A 25,020-nucleotide genomic window follows, 5' to 3' on the forward strand; every position below is an offset into this window, starting at 1 on the left:
ATGGCAACTATTTCTCTCTCCACAGATGCTGCCTATTTCCAAAACTTTCCAATTTGATTTCACATTTCTGGCATTTATAGTATTTTTGCTGAAAAAATAACCATTAGTCTCGCCCATCCTGCTCACCTTCATACCACAAAAAGCTTATAAGTTTGAGATTTATGTGGAACTGGTGTCCACATATGGAACCTGTATTTTATTCTGAAGATAAATGGAAAATAGCTTGAATTCTCAAAATCTTTGGTATTTTGAAATTTTAGATAATGGCCACTCAGATAATGGCCTGAGAATCGAAGCACACAGCACATCAGTTTCTGCCAACCTAGACAGAGATACAATTTCCTTTCCCTGTGCTATTAGAATGTCGACGCCAACTGTATTTGACACTTTTTAAATTTATCTTTTCTCCTGAGGGTACAGTCAGACCATTTGTATAGCTTCCATTCTAACCAGCAGTGAGGGTATGCGTGATTCCCGTTAGCTCTGTTCGTTATCGACCACCACCTAATTAATTCCCTATCCACAAACTTGCATATTACTTTTTCCAGTCGAACTCGATTTTAATCCGCATTAGGTTTATTAGTGGTTCTTACAATCAGTTTAAATTTAAATAACTTTACCTCTCAAATTATTGTAAGAAATACTACCTCTATAAGATTAAGCAATCATGTGTTGCGTACTTGTCTTCGATTTAAATTAAATGCACATAGTCACCGTGACATTCATCCAAGTTTTGCAAAGTCGTGATGCATCAAAGTGCCCGTGAGCAGCTGTTTCCAAGGATACCGAGGAGTGCGTAGGTGTTGCATTCCCATTTCGTGTAGCTAGCTGGTGTGATTCCACTGACAAAACTATCTGTTGGTGGGAAGGGTGGGGGCTGCACGCCGCAGAATAGGCATTCTGGAACCTGTAGTCCCGTTATAAGGCGTGGCCGCCGTCGAGCGCCCGCAGAGAAGCTAAACAACCTTACGGTTTGGGTCTGGAGGCAGACTCGGGGGTGGGTGGGGGATATTTTTGTTTTTTAAAAAGAAGAACGATCGGTGAATCATTCCTGGGGAAATACTACAAGTTCCAGCACTCCTCACGGCAAGGCTGAGCGAGTAAACCAAACTTGATAAAAGAATGGCCCGGGTGAACGAAAGCGATTGGCAGATGGACCAGGACGGTTGTATGTGTGGCCACAACATCCGTCAATCAAGGAAGATAGGCGGGGCGCTGCTGTCAGCACTCTAGGTTGTACGGATCCGTGGCTGTGGTGCGAGGTTTGCTCGGAGCGCATTTAAAGGCGTGACGTGTGAGGTACGTACTGTCTCTGTCTGGCCCTCTTTTGTCTTCATTAATGAAAGTCTAAAGGCTATTTTATTTATCTTTAACGCTTGTAAATGTTTCAGCGGAGTGTATTTCCAAGGTGTCTCCTTTAGGTGATTTTTTTTTTTGCTGCAGCATCACTCACTTGGTACCTTTTTCTTTCCGCCCTCACATTCCCGTTTCCATGGAAACCCCGTGTAATATTTAAGAGTGAAATGATCAGATGCCTTCAGCAATCTTGTTTTAATCAGCTGTTATTCCCTATAAATAAATTTTAAAATATTAAACCTTCTTAATAAGAAACCTCAAGTAGAGCAAACACCCACAGTCTGTTGATCAGCCGTGTGTGTTCAGTTTTCGTTTTCCGGGATTGTAATTGCATTTTTTTTTTAGCTGCTTTTAGTGTCATTTCCCTTGACTGAACATATTTAGCTGAGGATTTTATTCCTCTTTTTACATTTTTCTGCAGTGTAGCTGTGGTAGGCACTCGAGAGTTGTGGGTGGATCTCGAGGCATTGCCCTGATCGAATAAGCTTTGGTATTATTTACAGTTCCACATTACGGGGCTAAATAAGCTTTATTTTTTTTTGTTTAAAAGTGTGAAATTAACGCCAGCGTGTATAACTCTAGTAAATTGTATGGACACTTTAATAAAAATGTAATTTTGTTTTCGAGGTCATTGTGTTGTGCTTCTCCCACTTGGTACCAAGTCTTAAGGCTTTCATTTACGTCTAGCTGCAGAGGTGTAGGTCGGATGTTAAGGGGAAGGAAGTAGGTGTGCCATGATTGGGGAGATCAGGAGGCCGTGGGGTAAAGTGAGACTGCAAGGTAGGGAATGTCTTATGGAGCACTCTAAATTGTTTCAACTACATGCCTAGAACACGAATCAGATAGAGGAGTCAACTCTACCAAAGGGCCCTATTTAGCAATAGTGAACCATAAAGTTTCTATATTTATTTTATTTGAAAGCAGTACTATATATGTAAAAACACTTTGCTTGGATACCTTAAAGGAGAGTTTTGAAGACCTGGGTGAAAAATAGGGGCAATGGCCAAAGGAATAGTCAAAAGCATCTGAAAGGAGAAAACATTCAAAACAGGGACACAGTGAAGAATTTTAGAATCCAAGAATGTAATGACCCTATTGTAAATGGTGAAATGTAAGGAAATGAGAACAATCGTAAATTGGTGTTAGAGAAGTTGAGTTTGAGTGGAGGAACTCGAGAATGGATTGATCAAATGGAATCGATGGATTTGAAGAGAAGCATAAGGAATTTGAAATTGATTCTGTGTGGGAGGCAGAGAAAGTGTTGAGGATCAGTGTGGAAGAATTTCTTCAAAATCTGTTGTGGTTTTAATTTTGGTGGGGTTAGGACAGTATTAGATAAATTGAACACAAGATATTGACTGCATAGAAGCAATAAGATTAGGCGAGGTTGTAGATGTTTGACATACAAGCGGGGAAAGCAGGTTGTCTTGGTGATGGAGTAAGATGAGTTCTGAAGCTTGGCTCCTGGTTGGAAAAGGCCTTAAGGAACTTGTGAAATTTTGTGTTCAGCTGGATACAGAGAAAAGTAAGATCAATGTTTAAGTTATAAAGATTGTGGGAGTAGCAAACAGGATGGCTTCAATTTGAGGTTCAGTCAGAATTTGAGAGATAATTGAATATCAAAGAATGTAGGATAGAGGTGGCAATGTAGAAAAGTCTCCAACTGATCTTGTATGATTTTGACAAAATTAGGATGTAATTAAGGAATAAGAATTGGCCGAGGATATAGTTAACATATATTGGTGATAACTGCATGTATAGAAGGAGAAGCTGATAGAAAAGAAATGCTGAGTGTGTTGGAAGTTGAAAACATTGTCACAGCTTGTAGATATTGACCATATTGGAAATTCTAGGCATGGGCATGTATAAACAGTACTAGTGTCACATGGAATATCTTTGACATTGATGAAGGTGATCTTAGAAACCTGAAGATGCTGAAGCAATGAGTGGTTTGAGAGGCATTTGTTGGATTTTTTGCTGACACATAACCAACTTCTGAGAATATGTAGAAGTAAAGTAGTGGTGTAGAAGAACAAAAGAATTAAAGCCAGATTAATTGTAGAGGGAGGAAGATTAAAGCAGTTTTGGATAGGAAAGAGGTGGGAATGAAATCCAAGAGTATTGTTTGATATTAAGGGATTGGGTTGGCTTACTGGAGCACTCGGGAAGTTAAGAAACCATATTCTATGCTTTGAACCACATCTTCATGCTCCTGGCCTTAGCTTTCTATGCTTTACCTACAATTTCCTCTTCCATCTATATCTAATTTCCCAATTTTGATCGCCATGATTATAACATACAAACCTCGTTAAGCATTTTAATTACAGAGGAAATGGATGAGTTTCCAACTCTTTTGATTTTCTCAGTGACTAAAATCACAAATACCATTGAAGGAGGTTGTAGATTTTATTGCTGAACTGGTTTGTTACAATTAGTGATAACCTAACCAGCCTTGTCTTATTGTTATCCAGCGAATCATACTAGAAAGTGTACATTAAAGGATTCCAACCAAGAATATTATTGGATCTGGTCATAATGCCACTTTAACCAATCTGAATCAAATCACCTGCTGTTACTCCTTAACCTGGCTTGAACATGCATTGGGTGAGCCACAGGTTAACTTAAGCTTCATTGTGATTTTCAGTATTCAGAAAATGAGAAAACTAGAGGAAGGAAAAATTGTTTAGATTCTTTTGGGCCAGCTTTTATGGTTAAAAATCAAGGATCACATTGTTTCTTGGTGCAAGTTTGAAGTATGTTGATTCATATTATGCTGAATATTTGAAAAGCTGGTTTGCTCATTATTGCATTTTTTTTACAATCTCTGGTGGTTTTATTTTTCCTGTAGTCAATGTTGTTTAATGTCTATTACTGACCTGCATTCTAATGGCAAAAAGTTACTCCTAAGATATGGAAAGTGGACTCTGCCTTTGTTCAGTGGCATGTATTGTTATGATTAGAATTCTACTCCAGTAATAAGTCTTAAAGGTCAGCTATTTGAAGAAACAGACAGTCTGGGTGCACTTTTCAAATTTAAGTAGACAGCACTTACTCATGGTGGAAAGTAGACTACTGTAATTAGTTTCCTATTTATTCACTAAAGGAAAGATGCTTAACAAGTGATGTCGATAACCAGAGGGCACTAGTGTAAGATAGGGAGGACCTGTGGGGCAAGTTTTTCCACACACAGGGTGGTGGGTATATGGAACAAGCCAGAGGAAGTGGTAGAAGTGGGTACAAATACAATATAGAAAAGGCATTTATACAGGTACATGGAAAGGAAAGGTTTAGAGGGATATTGGCCAAACATAGGCAAATGGGACTAGCTCAGGTAGGCACCTTGGTTGGTATGGACAAGTTGGGCCGAAGGACCTGTTTCTGTGCTATGTTAGCTGGCAAAAATAAAGGGTAGGGAAATTTAGAAATCTCTTCAATTCACCAGGTTGTCATGATCTACAGTGCATTGCACGAAAGGGTGGTGTAAGCAAATACGGGATTAATTTACAAAATGGAATTGGATATATTTTTGGAAAACAGAAAGTTGAAGGATTAGAGGATAAAATCAGATGAATGGAACCAATTAAACAGCTCTTCAGAACCTGACAGACACAATCTTATAAAGACAAAGAAGGAGGCTATTTGAATCATTGTATCCGTACTGGCTCCTAGGGAGCAATCCCATTAAACCCATTTACCTTTTTCATATGTCCTTGTATCTCTACAAATTATTCTCTCTTTCATATGCCCATCAATTCACATTTAAGTCCTTTTGCCATTAACCTACAATAAAAGATCATTTACAGGAGACAATTAACCTTGGGATGTGAGAGGAAATTGGAACACTCAGAGGAAACCCATGTGGTCATGGAGAGAAAATGAAAACTCTGCAGAGAGAGTGCCTGAGGTCAGGACTGAGCCTGTGTCCCTGGGGTAGCAGTAACTTCTGGGCCATTTTGTGGCCAAGTAGCCTCTTTTTGCATTGTATAACCCTGTCATATTTTTGATTCTACATTATGTATGAATTATGTTGAGGGTAGGTATGACTAATAAGACAAATTAGCCATGTTTGAAATAATTCCTTGAAAATGGCTGGTGGATGGCATGCTGGTGTTTAGGTGAAGATACTGCTTGCAGATTCAATGTGGAATACTATGCACCCTAAAATCTTTGACTTGATGATTAAATACTTCTGGGAATCAGCCATTACACACAAGTGCTGTTTATTGGCACTTAAAAGTGTATTCCTTATAATTATAAACAGCTGGTGCAACACAACATCTTGTTTTTTAAGTTTAAGAACAAACACTAGAAAGGTGTACTCTTGGAAAAAGGCTTCAACGGCATAGCAAGCTGAATGTAGAGGAGGCCTGTCCTGTTTAATTTTGAATGACTGCCATTTCAGCATAATCATATTGTTAAATATCAGCTTAAGGTGTAAAAATTCATATAATGTTAGTTTCCTTTCATTGCGTAGTTCTGTATTTTTTCTCCATTATTCAAGATATTGCTGGAGATGCTACACTTCAATTAAAAATTGCAAATTAGTCATTTCATTGATTAGGTACAACTAAAATAAATTGGATTTAAAGGTACATCATTTGGAATTAGAATTGGTTTATTATTGTCACTTGTACCAAGGTACAATGAAAAACTTGTCTTGCATAATGTTCATACAGATCAATTCATTACACAGTGCATTGAGGTAGTGCAAGGTAAAACAATACAGAATGCAGAATAAAGTGTTACAGTTATAGAGAGAGTGCAGTGCAGGTAGACAATAAGGTGCAAGGTCATACCAAGATAGATTGTGAGGTCAAGAGTCCATCTTATCGTAATTGTGGGTGGGGTCTTTGATTATGCTGGCTGCTTTACTGAGGCAGCAAGAAGTTTATACAGAGTCCGGGGTGGGGGTTGGTTTTTGTGATGTGCTGGGCTGTGTCCACAACTCTCTGCAGTTTCTTGCAGTCCCGGGCACAGCAGTTGCCATACCAAGCTGTGTTGCATCCAGATAGGATGCTTTCTACGGTGCATCGATAAAAATTGGTGAAGGTCAAAGGGGAGACATGTCAAATTTCTTCAGCCACCTGAGGAAGTAGAGGCACTTGAGCTTTCTTGGCCGTGGCGTCTATGCGGTTGGACCAGGACAGGCTATTGGTGATGTTCGCTCCTAGGAGCTTGAAGCTCTCAACCCTTTTGACCTCAGCACCGATGAATTAGACAGGAGCATGTGCACCACCCCCCTTCCTGAAGTCAATGACCAGCTCTTTTGTTTTGCTGACATTGAGGGAAAGGTTGTTGTCATGACACCATGATACTAAGCGCTCTATCTCCTTCCTGTACTCCGACTCATTGTTATTTGAGATATGGCCCACTACAGTGGTATCATCTGCAAACTTGTAGATGGAGTTAGAGCAGAATCTGGCCATGCAGTCATGAGTGTATAGGGAGTAGAGTAGGGGGCTGAGGACACAGCCTTGTGGGGCACCAGTGTTGAGAATAATCATGCCGGAGGTGTTGCTGCCTATCCTTACTGATTGCGGTCTGTTGGTCAGGGAATCAAGGATCCAGTTGCAGAGGGAAGTGTTGAGTCCCAGGTCTCGGAGTTTGGTGATGAGTTTGCTTGGAATTATAGTATTGAAGGTGGAGCTGTAGTCAATAAACAATAGTCTAACGTAGGTATCTTTACTGTCCAGATGATTCAGAGATGAATGTAGAGGCAGTTTTCTTTATTTTCTTTAGTATTGCCAGTTTCAGTTTTGAGAGAATGCTGCCCCTCCTCAAATTTGGCAATAAATATTTCTCCATGAGTAAGTTAAGCTACTGTAAATGAAGTACGTAGCTTGCTTTCGAATTTTGATGGAGGTGACCTTAGAGATCTGTTTGGAAGAAAAATGGTGTTGATTTTTTTAAAATAAAAAAGCTTTTATCATTCCTGAGCTATAGAACCACAAGATGAAAAAAGCTTCAAAATCCAGAATAGATACTGGACAGTAATGGTAAAAAACAGAATAAAACCCTGCCTGTTTGCCGTTATTCAAAGTAATGGGTATAGCTTGCATTTAGCAAAATAAAAACAGATGTTGAAAAGTTTTGTTTTTGCATTAAGTTAGTCCACCTCTCATTGCCTATGCCATTGCAAACTGTACTTATGAACTCGGTGAGAGAATCTGATTCTCTTGCAGATTCTTTCTGACTCCCTTTTGGAAGTATTTGACCTGTGCTCCTTTTATTAACACAGCTGTGATCATGAGTTTGGTATGTAAGAGATGTGGTGCAGAAAATAATTGAGGTCTCTAAAATAACAATTTGTTTTGTTAGTACTTTTCATTCTTTTGTGAAGAATTGAGTAGACTTAGGTTAAGGATGAGGAGATACTGGCATTATTCATCTGCCTAGCAGGTATGGCCATTGCTCGTGTGAGATTAGGTGGTGTTTGTAGGCTATCTACAATCTAATCTGTTTCCATTCTTAAAATTATATGCATGCTTGCATTTTGCAGCAGAAGTTACTTTACGGTATTTAAGAGTAGGAACCATGGCTGAATTTTATATTGCTTCAAACAGACATAAAAATGTAGTAAGGAGGAACAGGCCCCTCAGCCCCTCAAGCACCCCACTCTTCAATATTATTGTGGCCTATCTCCACTTCTTTGCCAGCTCCCTATAACCTTCAGTTCCCTGATCTTTAAAAAAAAAATTATCTTGAAAACCCCCAATGTGGTCTCCACAACCCTCTCGGGCAGAGAATTCCAGGGATTCATCATCCTCTGCCAGAAGTTGTTCCTATGCCCTCACTTTAAAGATCACTAGCCTCTAATCTTGTAACTATGTCCCCTCATTTGAGATCCTCCCACATCTCAATATTTACCCTGCTTTGCCCCCCCAGTGATCTTGTCTTGCATGTTTCGGTAAGTTCAGTCCTCATTCTTCTAAACTCCAAAGAATATGGATCTAATTTCTTTAGCTTCTTCTAACTATAGTGATAGTGTTGTAAATGGTGGTGTGCCCATTGTTGCACTGTTGTAAATAAGTTAAGTAAAGCACACCAGAATTGTTAACATCATCTTTTATAGAGTTCAACAATGCTCCTGAATTAACTAAATATGTAAATTTTCAGCCAGCATAATATTGAGTGTGTAAGTACTCGCACCCTTGCAAGGATTCACCTGCAGATGTTGGTATGCTACCTGGATCTTCCATAAAACTTATGAACAGAATGCAGAGCTGGGCTGAGAAGTGGCAGATGGAGTTCAATCCGGGGAAGTGTGAGGTGGTACACTTTGGAAGGACAAACTCCATGGCAGAGTACAAAGTTACTGGCAGGATTCTGGGTAGTGTGGAGGAGCAGAGGGATCTGGGGGTCCATATCCACAGATCCCTGAAAGTTGCTTCACAGGTGGATAGGGTAGTTAAGAAAGCTTATGGGATGTTAGCCTTCATAAGTTGTGGGATCGAGTTTAAGAGCCGCGAGGTAATGATGCAGCTCTACAGAACTCTGGTTAGACCACACTTAGAGTACTGTGTCCAGTTCTGGTTGCCTCATTATAAGAAAGATGTGGAAGCATTGGAAAGAGTGCAGAGAAGATTTACCAGGATGCTGCCTGGTTTAGAGAGTATGCATTATGAGGAGAGACATGATAGAGGTGTACAAAATAGGAGGAATAGAGAGTGGACAGCCAGTGCCTCTTTCCCAGGGCAGCAATGCTCAATACAAGCATGGCTTTACAGTAATGGGTGGGAAGTTCAAGGGAGATATCAGAGGAAGGTTTTTTACCCAGAGAGTGGTTGGGACATGGAATGTGCTGCCTGGGGTGGTGGTGGAGGCAGGTACATTGGTCAAATTCAAGAGATTGCTAGATAAGTATATAGAGGAATTTAAAATAGAGGGATATGTGGGAGGAAGGGGTTAGATAGTCTTAGGCGAGGTTTAAAGGTCGGCACAACATCGTGGGCCGATGGGCCTGTATTGTGCTGTACTGTTCTATGATTCTATGAACATAGTGCCCATTTGTATTAACAGAAAAAATAGATAAACCTGATGACGATTGCTCTGTGAGTTAAGTGCAAAAATCAATTTCTCAAAGAAAAGTCTGAGTTTTGGCACATCCATTTTGAAAAGCAATATAGTCAGAAAATAGTATGGTTTGCCACGTAGGGCTATTAATTGCATTCATATTGTAAGTGCAGAGCTTACATCATGAGTTATGAATCCCATCAACTGTTGGATAAGTATGTTAGGAGAAATGTTCATTTACTTTTATTTTTTTAGAATATATTTTAAGGTTTTCCGTGGTGGCTGTGCATACGTGGCTTAGATATTCTATACTGTGCTGACCTATGTAGTCAAGTTAATACAGAAGAGCTGTGCAGATCTCCCCTGTGTACTGTGGTAAATATCTTTCTTTCAGCCAATACTACTTAAAAGCAGACATTTGTGATCTTTATGATATACCCATGTGTGGGAGTTTCCTGTGCATATATTGGCACTTTTCCTTAAATTTCAGCAGTGACCCATATCACTGGTTGTATCATATGGTTGTAAGCTGCTTTGGGATATTCTAAACTTCTGAAAGATTCTAAAGGAATCCAATTTATTTACGGAATACAGCTAGCAAGTGTGCAGCACAGTTGAAAGTGACATCCTTCATTAAAGTGGATGATGAAAAATTGCATGAAATCAGAAATGTTTTTAGAGAGAAGGATAGTTTTAAGAAGTTTGATGCCTTTGGTTATGCAGATAAAGCAACTTATGATTTTAAGAAAATACTGATTATCAGAAATGACTAAGTGCATTATTAGTTTGTTCTGCTAATTCACGTTTCACACAAAGCCTCTATATTATAGTCACTGCATTTACTACCAGGATCAGTAATCTGTTGAATTTGATATTGAGATAGTTGTAAATGTTATTCATTTCAATATTTTCTACATTTTAGGAATGTTCATGCAAGCTGAAATGTAATATTTTCATGTTTGTTGTAAAATGGATTGCACATGATTCCAGTTGTTTTAGTATCTTTGTATCTTGCATTCATTGATTTTCTTATCAATCTTGGTGCTTATGATGGCGTTCTTTTAGTCTTGTTCTAAATATAGTTGATGCTGAAGTAAAACTGGGAATTTTCATGGAGCTGTTTTATGATGTACATAGCAAAATTGTGTCCACTTAAATTTCTGGCACACAGTTTTGGGATTTTAACTGATGCTTGGAAAGCGATAGGAAACAAGAATTTTGAAGAAGGGAGAAATTGTCTGTCTTCTCTTGAAGCTAGTGAAGCATATTAGATTTTCATTTGATTTTGTGTTGTAAGTAGACCAGAAACTGGATTTGAAAGATTTAAACAGTTATTTATATGTAAATTTAAAAAAATAAAGGCTGATTGGTGCTGACCATCATCTTTTGGCTTGGAATATGGAAGATAGAATTCACATCATAGATGAACAGAATGCTGATTCTGCAACATTACATTCAGTTCTGAGGAATGAGAGACTAATACAAATGAAATCAGGGCAAAAAGGGTTGAACCAAAAGAACACATTGCATTTTCTTGGATGTGCAAGATTAAGGGGAATTCTAATTATGCTGTTTAAGATGATCAAGTTTTTAAAAAAAAGAGAAAGAAAAAAACTTTTTTTGATCCAGAATAAGGGAACATAACCTTAAAACTGGAGCTTGGCGTTTCCATAGTGCTATCAGAAAAGACTTCTTCACTTAAAGGTTAGTGGAAGTCTAAACTGTTGAGATCAGACCTATTGAAAATTCAAAGCTGAACTTTTACTGGGCAAGGGTATAGAGATTTTTAGACTGAGTTAAAATGACCAACCATTATCTAATTTGTAGAAAAAGGCTAAGGGGCTAAATGGCTTAAAGCATTTCCTATAAGACATCAAACTGGTGATGCAGGTTTTGAAGGGAGTGAGATAGTGAACCATTGACAACGTCAGCTTGCATTTGGACAAACATGGGACATTTAAATAGAACTGAGAGGACCAGAGATGGTTATAATGGATGTTAGGCTTGGAAGGGGAAGAGGAACGTCTCTACAAATGACAAGAGATTTAGGCTGCAGATAAAGAAGTATCTGTTGAAAAATTGACTACTTGTGTAATATCTGATAGGGATGTGCATAGGAATTTAAATTTGAAGATGGGCTTGTTAAACCCACAGCTAATGCATGTGTGCATGTGTAAAGGCATCCTTGCCATGCTTAATTCCATCACATTGGTGATGATCATGGCTAGGGAGTTAGGGGCATGTTCCTATTGCCCCTCCACCAACTCTTTTCCCCCCCCCCCCCCCCCCCCCAACCTTCTCCCTGCTGTCAAATAAGCTATCAAAGAATTGGCAGTGTGAATGCAAGAAAATAATTCAACCTGTGTGCTATGCAATAAAGGCTAGGCTGCAGTTAATTGGTAGAAGAGATTAAACACTAATGTTACTGATCTGAAATGAAGGCACAAAATGTCAGAAATGTGCAGTAAATGAATCGGTCTCTGAAAGGAAAGGCCAAGTTATGGTTTTGGATTTAATATGTCCTCAAGTTAAAAAGTAATCTGTTATTAAATTGTCATTGGGAATAATGGTTTAAGGAAAATGCTTGCACATAGATATGCAAGTATGTCTATCATTAATAATGTACAATGACAATTTTATTATTTGGGGGGAAATATGGACAATTAACCACGGAATGATTTCTGTTTAGAGTGATTTGACTAGTAGTTTTCTAATAGTAGTATTTAAAAAAATATATAAACAGATTACAGAAATACCTCGCCATATTATAAGTTTTCACTGACATAATACTGAGGTTAAAAATAAGAGCTGTTTTCACACTTGATGGCTTGCTGGGTATTTTTAGAAATGGTGTAACACCAGCTAAGCTTATGGTACTTTCAGCTGTCTTCACTGTATGCTACATCTGCTACAATTCTCCTGATATGATCACGCATACTGATAGGACCTGAATAAAGCATTGGAGGAAATACAAACAAAAAGCTCTTCTGGAATCGTCTCAGGATTTATTTGAATTAGTTGGTAAGAGATCAGGAGTACAGTATATGAAGTTTGGCCATAAACTTTCTCCAGTAGTTATTCTATGCAAAAGTAATAATATATATGGAGTTAAATTGGATAACCCCTGAAAAAGCTGCAGGGGTCAATGTTTCACAGTTAATCTGCACTGATTGATTACAGTTTATGTTATATGCCTTTTTTGTTTTGCTTGCTTATTTGTACATTTGTTTCATTTAGTCAGTGCCATGTCACTGCTCACCAGCAGGACACATCAGCATTAATTCACTTTCCTGAGTGGCTGCACCAATTAAAATTGGCCCACATAAAGGGGTGTTACTTTGGCCCACATAAAGAGTTATTCATGCAGGAAGTGAATCTTACCTTGGAAACAATGAATAATGATACATCATGGGAGAAAGTGGATCACACGTTTTTGTTAGGCAGTGACTAGAGGTCTAGGTGGAAGAACTAGATCACTCAGAGGCAATGCCACTAGAAGTCCAAAAATAGATGCAATACCCTAAGAAGTTCAAATGCCATATGCTAGTCAAGCTCTCTTGTTGCACCTTCACATTTCTCATTCTACCAATTGTATAGCTAGATTCAGATGTTGCCTAATTCATTGTTCATCACTGATCTAACTTTACTTATCAATCACAATTCAAAACTAATATTCATATGCTCCATCTACCCCTCCAGCAATTAGCACAGTGGAAGCCTCATAACAAGTTTACACAAATGTGTAGTCGTTGAACCATGTAGCCATATTTTGCACAATACTTGTTGTCCATGACTTCGGACTGGAGGCCTGTGACTAGTGGTGTTCTCCAAGGGTTGGTGCTAGGCCCATTACTATTTGTCATCTATAGCAATGATTTAGATGAGAATGTACAAGGCATGGTTAGTAAGTTTGCAGATGACACTAAAATAGGTGGTGTCGTTGACAGTGAAGATGGTTATCAGGATTTACCGAGGGATCTTGATAGCTGGGTAAGTGGGCCAAGGAATGGCAAATGGAGTTTAATTTGGCTAAGTGTGAGGTGTTGCATTTTGGAAAGACAAAAGAGCCTTTCACAGTGAACAGCAGAGCCCCGGGGAGTGTTGTAGAACAGAGGGACCTAGGAGTACAAGTACATGGTTTCTTGAAAGTGGCATCACAGGTGGACAGGGTGCTGAAGAAAGCTTTTGGCACACTGGCCTTCAGTCAGGGCATTGAGTATAGAAGTTGGGATGTTATGTTGCAGTTATATAAGACGTTGATGAAGCTGCACTTGGAATATTGTGTTCAGTTTTGATCATCCTGCTACAGGAAAGATGCTATGAAGCTGGAAAGAGTGCAGAGATTTATGAGTATGTTGCCAGGACTTGAGGGACTGAGTTATGGAGAGAGGTTGAGTAGGTTGGGACTTATTTCATTGGAGGGTAGGAGAATGAGGGGTGATCTTATAGAATTATGAGGAGTATAGTTAGGCGCACAGTGTTTTCCCCAGGGTTGGAGAAATGAGAAGTAGTGGTTTAAGGTGAGAAGGGGAAGATTTAATAGGAACTCTGGGTAATTTTTTCACCCAGAGTGTGGTCAGTATATGGGATGAGCTGCCAGAGGAAGTGGATGGAGGCAAGTACATTAACAACGTTTAAAAGGTACTTGGACAGGTACGTGGATAGGAAAGTTCAGAGGGATATGGGCCAAAAATGGGCAAATGGGTCTAGCTTAGATGGGAATCTTGGTCGGCGTGGACCAGTTGGGTCGAAGAGCCTATTTTCATGTTGTATGACTCTATGACTTAATACACACTTCCCTCTCTCTTGTAAGACAATGTGGCAGACAACCAGAGACAGTAAAGGCAAACCAGAGGGGTCTGGCGCTTCTGTATTTCCTAAAGTCCATGGAAGAGCTGATGCCGGTCATTATTTGCACGTTTATTACAGAGGCTTTGATCACCAGTGGCACAGAAACTACCTCCTACTTATCTCTACCTCCCCTTGTGCCTTTCTAATAAGGAACAGCAAGAAAGCCACATGATTACTCAACTTCACACTGGCAGCCACCAGATCAGCTACTAATTAGGAGGATGGCCTAGAGGTGGAATCATTGCTGTGGACAGGGTAGGAACAAAGATAGTCTAGGTATTAGCTGATCTAAGGGAAAGGTCACAAGTGGTAAGAAGGAGTAGAGTACTTGGAGTCCTAAGAGCTTTCTGGTGGTCAGCTAGCTATCAATGGCTGTGAGTTTCTATAACAGTGATCTATCCTCCAATAGATTGCTGGTGTGTCATGATAGAGGGGTGGCAATAAATCAATAGATGATGAATATGCTCTTCAGATGACCAATTAGCCTTGACTTCCATTGCCCATGCTGAGCTGGTGCAGTCCACAACCCAGAGCTGTTCCTCCAGCATCTTGTGTGTTACTCCAGATTTCCAGCATCTGCAGTCTTTCTTGTGTCTCCAGAGCTGTTTGAGGTTGTCTTCCCAAGCCAATTATGTTGTTCTCCTCTGAAAGACAGCAGCCTTCCACCAACTCTGTTGCTTCCATTATTGTTGCACTGTGGACAGTCAAAGGCATAGAAGAAATGAGCACCGGGGAAAGCGTGTGGAATCATTGCTGTGGACACATTTGCAGTATGTCAAGATTTTATTTCTGAATGTGTTTTGGAATGTTTAATTTGTGTTGGCTTATACCTCTTCATGGTGATGAAGCATATACAGTGATAGAGAGGTTGGTGAATGAGAAATAGAAATTTGGTCACTGTTATTGCACTCTGATAAGTTTTTATTGACAGCTTGGTTGTCTAGGTGGAGGCTGGTCTGTCTTCTCGGGAGTGTGAGATTATAAAGTATCAGACCACCATGAATTTTGACTTCCACTCTGACATATATTGCAGGGCTTCTCTAGATCAACCCAGGCAGCAGAAATGCATCAATGGCCTGCCCTATCAAAATATCATGCAGCAGCCTTCTCACCCAGTCGTCACCCAGTGGGTTGCCAAGGTGGCTTAAAAGCAGATATTACAGTGCGTTGCTGCAGAATGAAGACATCGTGACAGCTGCCTGTACAATTTGTCAGCAGGTGGCTGGGATGGTATTTTTGATTTGGCAGTGGGCAGAGCTGATGCAAGGTAATGTGCATGCTGTTAAGGCACTGCACGTAAGCTCACAGTTTCAGTAAAGTCCCTACAATCTCTACCTGTTGGTTTCTGGCAAGAGAGAATAAAATGAGTTAACTCATTTTGAATGGCATTGCAATTCTTGCCCTATTCTCTTGCAACTGTAGCTGTAGTAGCAAAGTGATTTAATTGAACTATTCTTATTCATTGTTCTTGCCAAGTTTCAGGTAGGAGAATAATTGTATAAAAACCCTGTAGTATATGGCCCCCTGCTGAGAGCCCTTATTCTCTCTTTTTCAGTGGCTTGTTTTGCTTTGCATTCTCTCAGTTCATTCTTCCAGGTGTTGTGGTATTCCAGGGAATGCTGACTTGCATGCCCATTCCTGGAAACAACTGGTATGTGTGGAAGCTTATCTGTCAACTTTAATATCTGCAACTACCGTAATAAGCATCAGGCACTTTTAAGAAATGACCTGAATAAATTAATTGGGCAATAACCTGTATGCATTTAATGATCATTATTTAAATTTGCTCTATTTTTAGGGGGGTGAGGGGAGGTGTGTTGAGCTAAATGTGTTTAGGCCTCTGAGTGAACCTTAGTGACCTCCCAAGTGTAACAGTGAGCAGCAGACTGGAGTCTTGTACATCTTGCTCAGTCGCAGAAGGATACAAGAAACTGGAGTGTGAGCTCCAACATGCCAATGTTAGCATTAAATCTGCATATTTCCAGCAGACACGCTTCTGAATGATCAATCAGACAAGAGTTCATATGCAAAAACTAGTGATAACAATCTCATGGCACAAAGTTGGACTGTGATGCTTGAGGTGTGAAATGTGAGTTGTGCTGACTGCCATATGGAAAAAGGTATTGTATGCAACGCTCTTGAATGCTGAGACAGTGTAGATTATGTGGATCATGATTTCACTACTGTTAAATTGGGCTTCAATGACTGAACTCTTGCAATATGATCAACGGGGATGGAAAATCTACAATTTAGAAGCAGGAAAGGTCACATTTCCCCATTCTTCCTTTTTAAACATTAATCAGTTCTTTGGTGATAGATTAATGAAGTGTTTGTTAGAGAATTTGCTGTTGATGTTCACAGATCTCCTTGCAGTTTATGAAGTATACACAGGGGTGTTACCAAAGGAAGGATTGTACATCTTTCTACTGTTAGCAAAGCTTTCTTATTCATAGGCATTCTTCCTTTGGATGCCATTCCCATGGGATTGCAGTATGATGATGAGAAAGAGGAAAGGGTATGCATAGTAGAGCCACTTGCTAAAATAGAGAGGGGAAGAAGGGTCCTCAGCAAAAAAAAAACCTTGTGCAGGAAGGGTGTTCAGGGAGCAATACTCCACATACCCCTGCAAGGAACAATGCATGAAATGACTCCATTTCAATAAGCAAGTCCTAATACAAATATGTAACATACTGCAATCTTTGAGCAGGACCAAAATGACCTTTTCAGCACCTGTTATGTTCCCATTGGCCATTAAATTTTGCACTTCTCTGTCTGTCTAAGTTGGGACAGGGAATATATATATATCCTTAACTGTTTGCAGCAGATTGTTACATTAACTAACACAAAATGCTGGAGGAACTCAATGGATCAGGCATTATCGATGGAGAGAAATGAACAGTTGACGTTTCGGGCTGAGACCCTAAATCAGGACTGATGGGCCTGGAACAGGGTCTCGGCCTGAAGTGTCAGCTGTTCATTTCCCTCCATAGATGCTGCCTGACCTACTGAGTTCCTCTAGCATCTTGTGTTCGTCACTCCAGATTTCCAGCATCTGCAGTCTCTCTTGTGTCTCCAGATTGTTGCATTAGGAGGTCACTCTCTGTCCAGGTAGATAGAATTCATTTAATCTTCCCTTGCAAGCAACACAAGGCCATGGCTCTGCAGAGGGTAATGATTTCCCAGTAGAGTACAGCATTATTGACTGCACTCGGGTTGTTTTGACACTGTCGTAGATGAATTCAGCAATGCACCATACCATAAAGGTTTCTAGTCTCAAGAATATGCCATTGGTGTGTGACCATACCAAGTACATCATAATGTCACTGATCAATATCCAGAAGTTGGGCATGGTGCTTTTATTTTGGGCCAGCATGTTATTCCCTTCATATGTGAGTCACTGCAATGATGACGGTAAGATGAAATGTTTTTGGGAGAATATTGAACTGAAATATGGATTGATCTCTTGCTTTGGTGATTCAATCTAGGCATCCAGCAGTATGTGAAGATAAAGTCCTTGGGATATGGATAGTATCTTTGATTGCTGGTGCTAAGTGCTTGCTAGAATGTTAGCCACCCACTACTGTACTCATGCCATGCTGTTCCAGTTTGATAGTAAATGGCAACTTATTAAATTCTGTAGCATCAGAAAATCATGAATATTTTCTATGTGTAGACTGCCAACCCTCTGGTTGGAACAGATTTAGTGCCCATTGCATTTTTTAATCATTTTGTGTTTCATCTAATTTTATTTAGAGGCCATTGTTCATTATAATTATTTAATACAGGATAATGCTTTGGCCTCTTTCTTATTTATAACATAGATCTAATTATAAATGAGTTTTCAAATATTTATGTAATATTTACAAATTAATGTTACTCCTCTTGGCGGTTGAAATGGGAAGAATGACTATAAATTTTAGTAGACTGTTGTCGTCTTCCTCTCCCTGTCATTGTGTTTGCTCCAGCTTTCAAATATTGATAAATCCTCCAGTATAGGTCACTTCTGGAAGATTTGTTCCTAGTGCATATAGTGTATATGCTGTGTATGGTTGGAATGTCTCCAGTCTTTAATTTCAGTTAAGGAAAGTAGGCTAAGGAAAAAATAATAACTTTTGTCTTATTAACAGGCATATGTGTTCTACCCAGGGAAGAACTTCTCCAGGCTCGCAAGAAGTGAGTAAATCATTTTTTGATCATGTTATTAATGTACTTTAAAAACTGTTTTCTTCCATTATGAACTGCGTTGTCTCAATATTTTCCAGGATTTCTTCGGGGGATTGACAACCTTGGTCTTTTTAAAAAAAAATAACTTGTAAAGAAACATGCAATGTATACGAATCTTACAATAGAGAGTTGTACCATTATCATTATAGACGACCCCTGCATTAAGTGGGGTCCAGGAGAAATTCTGTTTTATATCATGATTTTCCGTGATGCAAAACTCCATCATCTGCACATGCATCAAGAAATATGAGTTAGGAGGAAAACAATTGCAATTGTTTGTTTTTTTTTCACATAAATTCCATAAGAGTGAATTTTATTCTGTATCTCAAATTTTTGGGTAGGAATTTGTGAATTCTGTAATAGTGAATTACCATTACCTGAATGGCTGTAATACCAGGGTTGCTGGTATTAGAAATTGCCAGACAACTTGATGTAATACAAAGCAAACCATTTTATAATTTGTTAGGCCTTGCTTAGGCAATCATGTCCAATTATGATCCTCTTATTTGGTAGGTGGTACAGATGTCTTGGAAAAACTTCATTGGAGCCCCATAAGAATGATATTTAGCTTAAAATACAGCTATCCAGATAAGCATAAAAAAACTGAGTCTAAAGACGTCAAAGAGGTTTAATGAAGGCACTTAGGATAATTTAAGGAACACTATATTCCTGTTTACAGGTTATTTAGATAGGTGAGAGATGACTGAGATATGCATGCAAGTTGCACAAAGGCAAAATTAGACTAGGTGTCAGGAGGTTTTTCTTTTCTTGGAGGATAAGGCACCTATGGACCAAGTTGCTGCTTGTGTTGATTAATTGAATACCATCAAAAGAGAGCTAGACTCAGTTCTTGCCTATGATGGAAACCATAGGATACTAGAAGTCGGTGAAATACTAAAAAATACAACTCATGGTCAAGTGATCTGCTGGACAAGTTTGACTCATCTAAAACAATCTGAACTGTTTATTTCCTACTAAATTGGTCCTGAATTTTTAGTTTCTTATTTGGTTGTCCTGGGTGATTCCTGGTGAATGGTGAGGGATGATGTTGTGGATCATGAAATCGTGATTGAGAGGATCAGCTCAGTGGATTAGCTGGTCTTTTATGCCTATCATTTTCATAAGTGTTAAAATGAGCCCCATGGGCTTTTTTGAATTACTCCCAGTCACTCGTGCTGAAGTATTATTCTTACCTAGATTATGACACATGAAACTTTCACTTTATCTTGCCAAATCTGGGAATTTGCTACAGTAAACATGTTTCTTGCTTTGTTTTTGTGTCTCTTTTGTCCAAGCCAGTGGCTTTCAGCATGGTTCATGGACACTTGGTCCAAAGACTGCACCTCACAATCCCCAAATCCACGTTGGATTGTTACTTTAGAGACTTCTCTCCTTCCCTCTGCCTCCCACCTCACCCCACCCACCAATTTATTGTCTCTGGTTCTTTTCTCCATCTCCAGCAGTAATAAGCTCAGAAGTGAAGATTGTAGCATATTGCACCAACATCTCCCACCTGTCCCACTGCTTTTGACTCCTGCAGACATGAGGTTGCTGGGCAGAAGAACCCGAAGAGAAATTGGAGTGGGGAAATGAGGGGCCGGAATATTGTGGGGAGGGCATCTTGGGGGTGATGTGGAAGAGGGATAATGAGAGGAAGGGGAGAGAGAGAGAGAAGAATTAATTGTATTTTTTAAAATTATGACAACTGTATCATGAAGGGAAAATAATGAAAGGATGTGTACATTTGTGCCAATGATCCATGTGAAGGGAAGTTCAGCTATCAACTCAAGTCTGCTTCACAGACAATAGTTTTCCAAAGGGCTTTGCTGCTCCATTTGAACTTCTTTTGGGGTCCACAAAAGGAAAATGGTTAAAAGCCATTGATCTAAATTAATTACATATTTAACATCTGACTTAAATTTTCTTAGGATGAAGATGAAATTAAAAATCCATCATTTTCTGAACTTGTATCCTTGTTATAATAATACCTTTCCATAATACAACTTACCTTGGACTCTCCCAATCCAGCCATCTTACTGTCATGACGTGTGGATTCATGCAGATAATTATCTTTCCCTTCCCATGGAGAAACTTTCCTTTGCACTGGCATCTCTATCTCCTCCTCACCATTAATTTGGAATTCATACTTTTCAAACTTCAGTGAGTCATGGCACTGATTCTAAACTGTGGGATATTGACCCTAGCCAGAAAGAAGTTCAATGTCTACAGTTTAATTTATACAGAAATACTAAATGTTTGCACATTCTTTAAATGAAAATGTGATCTTTGTGGTTTGCTGTAACCATGAAGGCTCATGATGAAAATGGTGGCTTCTTTTCTGTTTTAGATAGTCATTAACCAATTCTACACTTTTTAGCATTTTGTGTGTTAGCTGTGTTTTGTTTTCCGATATTGAACAATTACCTTTGCTCACTTTAATAGACTTGGTTGGGATCTTTAAAAAGCCACTCTCTCAAACCATGAATATAATTTAAAAACTATTTTCTAATTTATGGTTGCTGTGAGGCCATTGGAATATTTCAAATCAACGCTAATCCTTGATCCAAACAGTATGTTTCATCACTGGTCATCTGTGCATTTTTTTCCAATCCTGGTCAGTGCAGAGGTGACCTTTGCACTATATCCTTCTGTCCTTATTCATAAATGGCAAGCTCAATGAGCTGTTTGTTCATTGATAAATGTATATTGTCACAAACCAGCAACAAAAGAAACACACTGAGCATGATTCAGTGTTAAAAACTATTTTATTAATCACTACTTATGATAATACGTAAAATAAAAGTAAAAATGTTAGTATGTTAGAATTCAAAAATGTTAAACCTCGAACGTTAACCCCAAAACTAAACTCTTCGTGTGTGTGTGTGTGTGACAAAGTCCAAAACTCCCAGTTCCGGAATGGTTCTTAAAGTTCAGTTCCGCAAGCCATAAGGTGAAACGTGAGCAAGGGCTTCTTCAACAACCACCGTTGTCTGAAGATAAGATGTAGATGTAGAAAAACATAGAGAGAGTACATACGAAATCCAAATGTTCCACGATGGAACCCAAACGACACTTCAGTGTTTACTCGGTAGTGACTTCCTCACCCCGAAAAGCATCCGAACCGTGGTCATCCACACACAAATACCTGTTTCCTTCTACAGGTCAGCAACAAAGTGAACTCCACCGGATTACTTCCAACTTCCATACATGGATTTCAGTGGCAAACACAGTTATTGTTTCTCATCCATCGATAGAGAAAACAAGCAGGCTGGTGTCTCTCTCCCTTCTCTCTCTCTCCTTCTTCTTCTTCTTCAACTTCTTCAACAACGTCATTACGTCCTTTATCTTCTATTGACGTAAGCACACCCCACACACACATACACACACACACTCTATCTTAAAGGGACTTTCACTGTCCGTAACAATATAAGATTTAGCACAATTTTGATTTTATCACCGTTCTGGCATCTGAATCCATTAACATAGAACATAGAACAATTACAGCACAATTCAGGCCCTTCGGCCCACAAAGCTGTGCCGAACATGTCCCTACCCTAGAAATTACTAGGCTTACCCATAGCCCTCTATTTTACTCAGCTCCATATACCGATCTAACAGTCTCTTCAAAGACCCTAACGTATCAGCCTCCACCACAATTTCTGGCAGCCCATTCCACGCACTCACCACTCTCTGAGTAAAAAAAACTTACCCCTGATATCTCCTCTATATCTATTCCCCAGCACCTTAAACCTAGTCCTCTTGTGGCCACCAATTCAGCCCTGGGGAAAAGCCTCTGACTATCTACCCTATCAATAACTTTTACATTAATTTGAATTTGCACATTGCTGCAAGTTATTCTTTGTGTTTCTCTAGGTATTATAAAACTTTCCTAAAGGTATTCAGAAGTGTACCATCAAGGTTTAAATATATCCATTGCTCCTGTAGTGTTCCTTACATCCAAAGATGCCAACTCCATTCTGAAGCGGTTCCCAAGAGCAAATGGTTTTCTAGAAGAGATTCGGCAAGGCAGTATTGAGCGGGAATGTATGGAGGAGATTTGTGTCTACGAAGAGGCAAATGAAGTGTTTGAGGACAAAGAGAAAACGGTGAGGGTATTCTTCAGATTTCACTAATTCGTTTAATGAGAGTAAAGTTTACATAAAACGTAATATGCACTATCCTACTGTGTACTTACTATTACTTGTCAATCCTGAACTTTTGGAAGATTCCGCAATGGTTCTAGTCTTACTGTGGATATATTGGTTTAGGCAGAAATGTACCACCTAATAAACCACGTAGCAGTTGCACAAAGTGATTATAGAAATATGTTCCAGAACCAACAAGTATAATTTTTCAAGAGTAATCAGCCAGATTTAGTCTAATAGAACATGAACGTCTATCTAAAAGCAAATCTTAACATCGAGTTCAAAATAGTGTTAAAAAGGGGAGATCCAAATTTTTTACTGAGATATGAAATATATTAAAAGCTATTTCATGGAATTCTTCCATGAAATAAGATACAAATCTGTTAATTATAAAATGACAGAAGGTCAGTGTTCAAAGAGCCTAGCATTATTTTCATAGAAAACTATTATGAAAATATTTAAGAAATTTATTACCAATTAGTCTGCTTAGTATAAAAATTAAAACTCTCTACCTTTTGTTTCTTGTTTGTCTAATCTTTGCATTTATGCATTTTACCACTTCCCGGCTGTTCCTCCCCCGTGGTCTAAAGTCAAATTTAATTTTATCCATAAAGTCTCCACTGCTTGCTTACCTGTCATTGTATTCTCTCAACACTGAGGTTGTTTCATCACTTTTCCTTATCTTTCCTGTAGATGCTACAATCTAGTTTATGTTTTTGTACTACATGAAGGAACTTGATTGAATCTGCACATAACACGTAGGTTGCGTCTGATGCTAAATTTGTTCTGGGTCCTTTGTGCTAAGGTACATTTACACATGGAAGATTCTGGGCATGCACAAATGGTGCCAAATGTTGTGCAATTCACACTTTGAAGGCAATTGTCTTAAATTCATTTGTAAGTAAGTGGCCATTGTTCCGAAGCAAGAGTCACAAGAAAAATGAGGGCCGCATTCTTTGTGATCTATGGGAGATCAGCCCAACTGGATCTTTAGCAGTGAAATATGGCAGAGGGTCCTCCTACAGCTAAGTCTCTTCACAGATTTTTACCAACCCCTTGACTTTTGAATACCCCCTCCCCATGTATTGTAGATGTATTTTGGCCCTCCATTAACAAAAGCTGACCTAACTATATCCCCAACCATCACTCCAAGTGCTTTTGTTCCAGATCTCTGATGACCAGACTTGATCCCCATGTCTCTGATGACTGTACCTGACCCCTATGTCCCTGATCCTTTTCAGCTGAAGGATTATCCTTGTTTATACCACCACACCACTCATTTCCACAATCTCCCTGCACCCTCCATTTGCACCCCTCTCTTTTCAACTACTAAATCCACAGCTGCCAGCCTCTATGCATTTATCAAATTAATCCAACTTTGAGAAACTGAACAATTTCTAAGTTGTTTTCTTTTATTTTTTTGCAAGTAGAGGTATGAATAATGAACAAAATATGGGATAATGTAAAACTAGAAAAGTGCACATCTAAATGTGCATTGCACTGCCTTTTACAGAAAGACTGAAGTCAGTACAAATTCTGGTGACATAAAAGGATACAAGGAAAACCAAAAGGAAACAATTGTGTAGTTAGAACTACAAATGGGAAATTCAAAAAGAAACCTACAAGGATATCAAAGTGATCATAAAAGCAATCACAAACATAGTTTTTAAAAAAAAAGTTGGTCAGTGGAGATATTACCCCTTGAAAATTAATAACCCTGATATTATAAATTAAGTAAAGACAAGGTGCACCTTTTAAATAATTACTGTGTGGAATTATTTACTGTCTAGGAAAATGTATACTGACTTCTCAAGGTGATTTTTGGATTGGGTGAAGGGCCTCAGCAAGGGTTCACAGCAATGAAGAAAATAATGATGCCAAAGAAATATGTCCCTAGACCAGATGGTTTCAATCTTAAAGTTTTAAAGGAAATAGATGACAGCATTGTAATGTTGTGTATAATTAGAGCATTTGCAAATTTTCTTAATTCAGGGAATGTTGATTTGGATTAGAAATTCTGCATCTTTCTCTGGTATTAAAAATAAGGTAAGCGGTGGAGGAAACCAGAGAATTATATACAAGATGAACAAGAGAAGTAAAGGACTGCAGGTGCTGGAATCTAGATGAAGAACACGATGATGCTGGAGGAACTCGGCAGACCAGGCAGCACCTGTGGAGAAAAGTAGGCGGTCAATGTTTCAAAGAGGGTTACTGAAGACATGAAGAAGGGTCCTGACCTGAAACGTTGACCGCCTGCTTTTCTCCACGGATGCTGCCTGGCCTGCTGAGTTCCTCCAGCATCATAGTGTTTTTCAATTATATACAAGATATTCCAGTGATATCCTGATAAATAATTAAGGATGTTATGACTGAATATCTGGAAACTTTTCATAACTGCAGGATACCATCATGCATTTATACAGGACAGAGC

The 25,020-nt window shown here is 39.0% G+C and overlaps 1 protein-coding gene across 2 annotated transcripts in view; it reads left to right on the forward strand.

Annotated features, from left to right (window-relative positions):
• The first annotated feature begins 1,256 nt into the window (after positions 1-1,256).
• The window catches only part of LOC127573858 (transmembrane gamma-carboxyglutamic acid protein 3), a 34,714-nt gene continuing 10,950 nt past the window's right edge, over positions 1,257-25,020 (forward strand). The window contains exons 1-3 of one of the 2 annotated variants that reach the window (XM_052022392.1): positions 1,257-1,299; positions 18,348-18,393; positions 22,390-22,550. In XM_052022392.1, coding sequence (XP_051878352.1) covers position 18,393; positions 22,390-22,550 — 162 coding nt within the window. In that variant the 5' untranslated portion in view covers positions 1,257-1,299; positions 18,348-18,392. Of the gene's footprint in view, positions 1,300-2,106; positions 2,137-18,347; positions 18,394-22,389; positions 22,551-25,020 lie in introns of those variants that run through there. The other variant, XM_052022393.1, reaches the window with a different exon arrangement.

This window comes from Pristis pectinata, chromosome 8, assembly GCF_009764475.1.
Source record: "Pristis pectinata isolate sPriPec2 chromosome 8, sPriPec2.1.pri, whole genome shotgun sequence".
NCBI lineage: Eukaryota > Metazoa > Chordata > Chondrichthyes > Rhinopristiformes > Pristidae > Pristis > Pristis pectinata.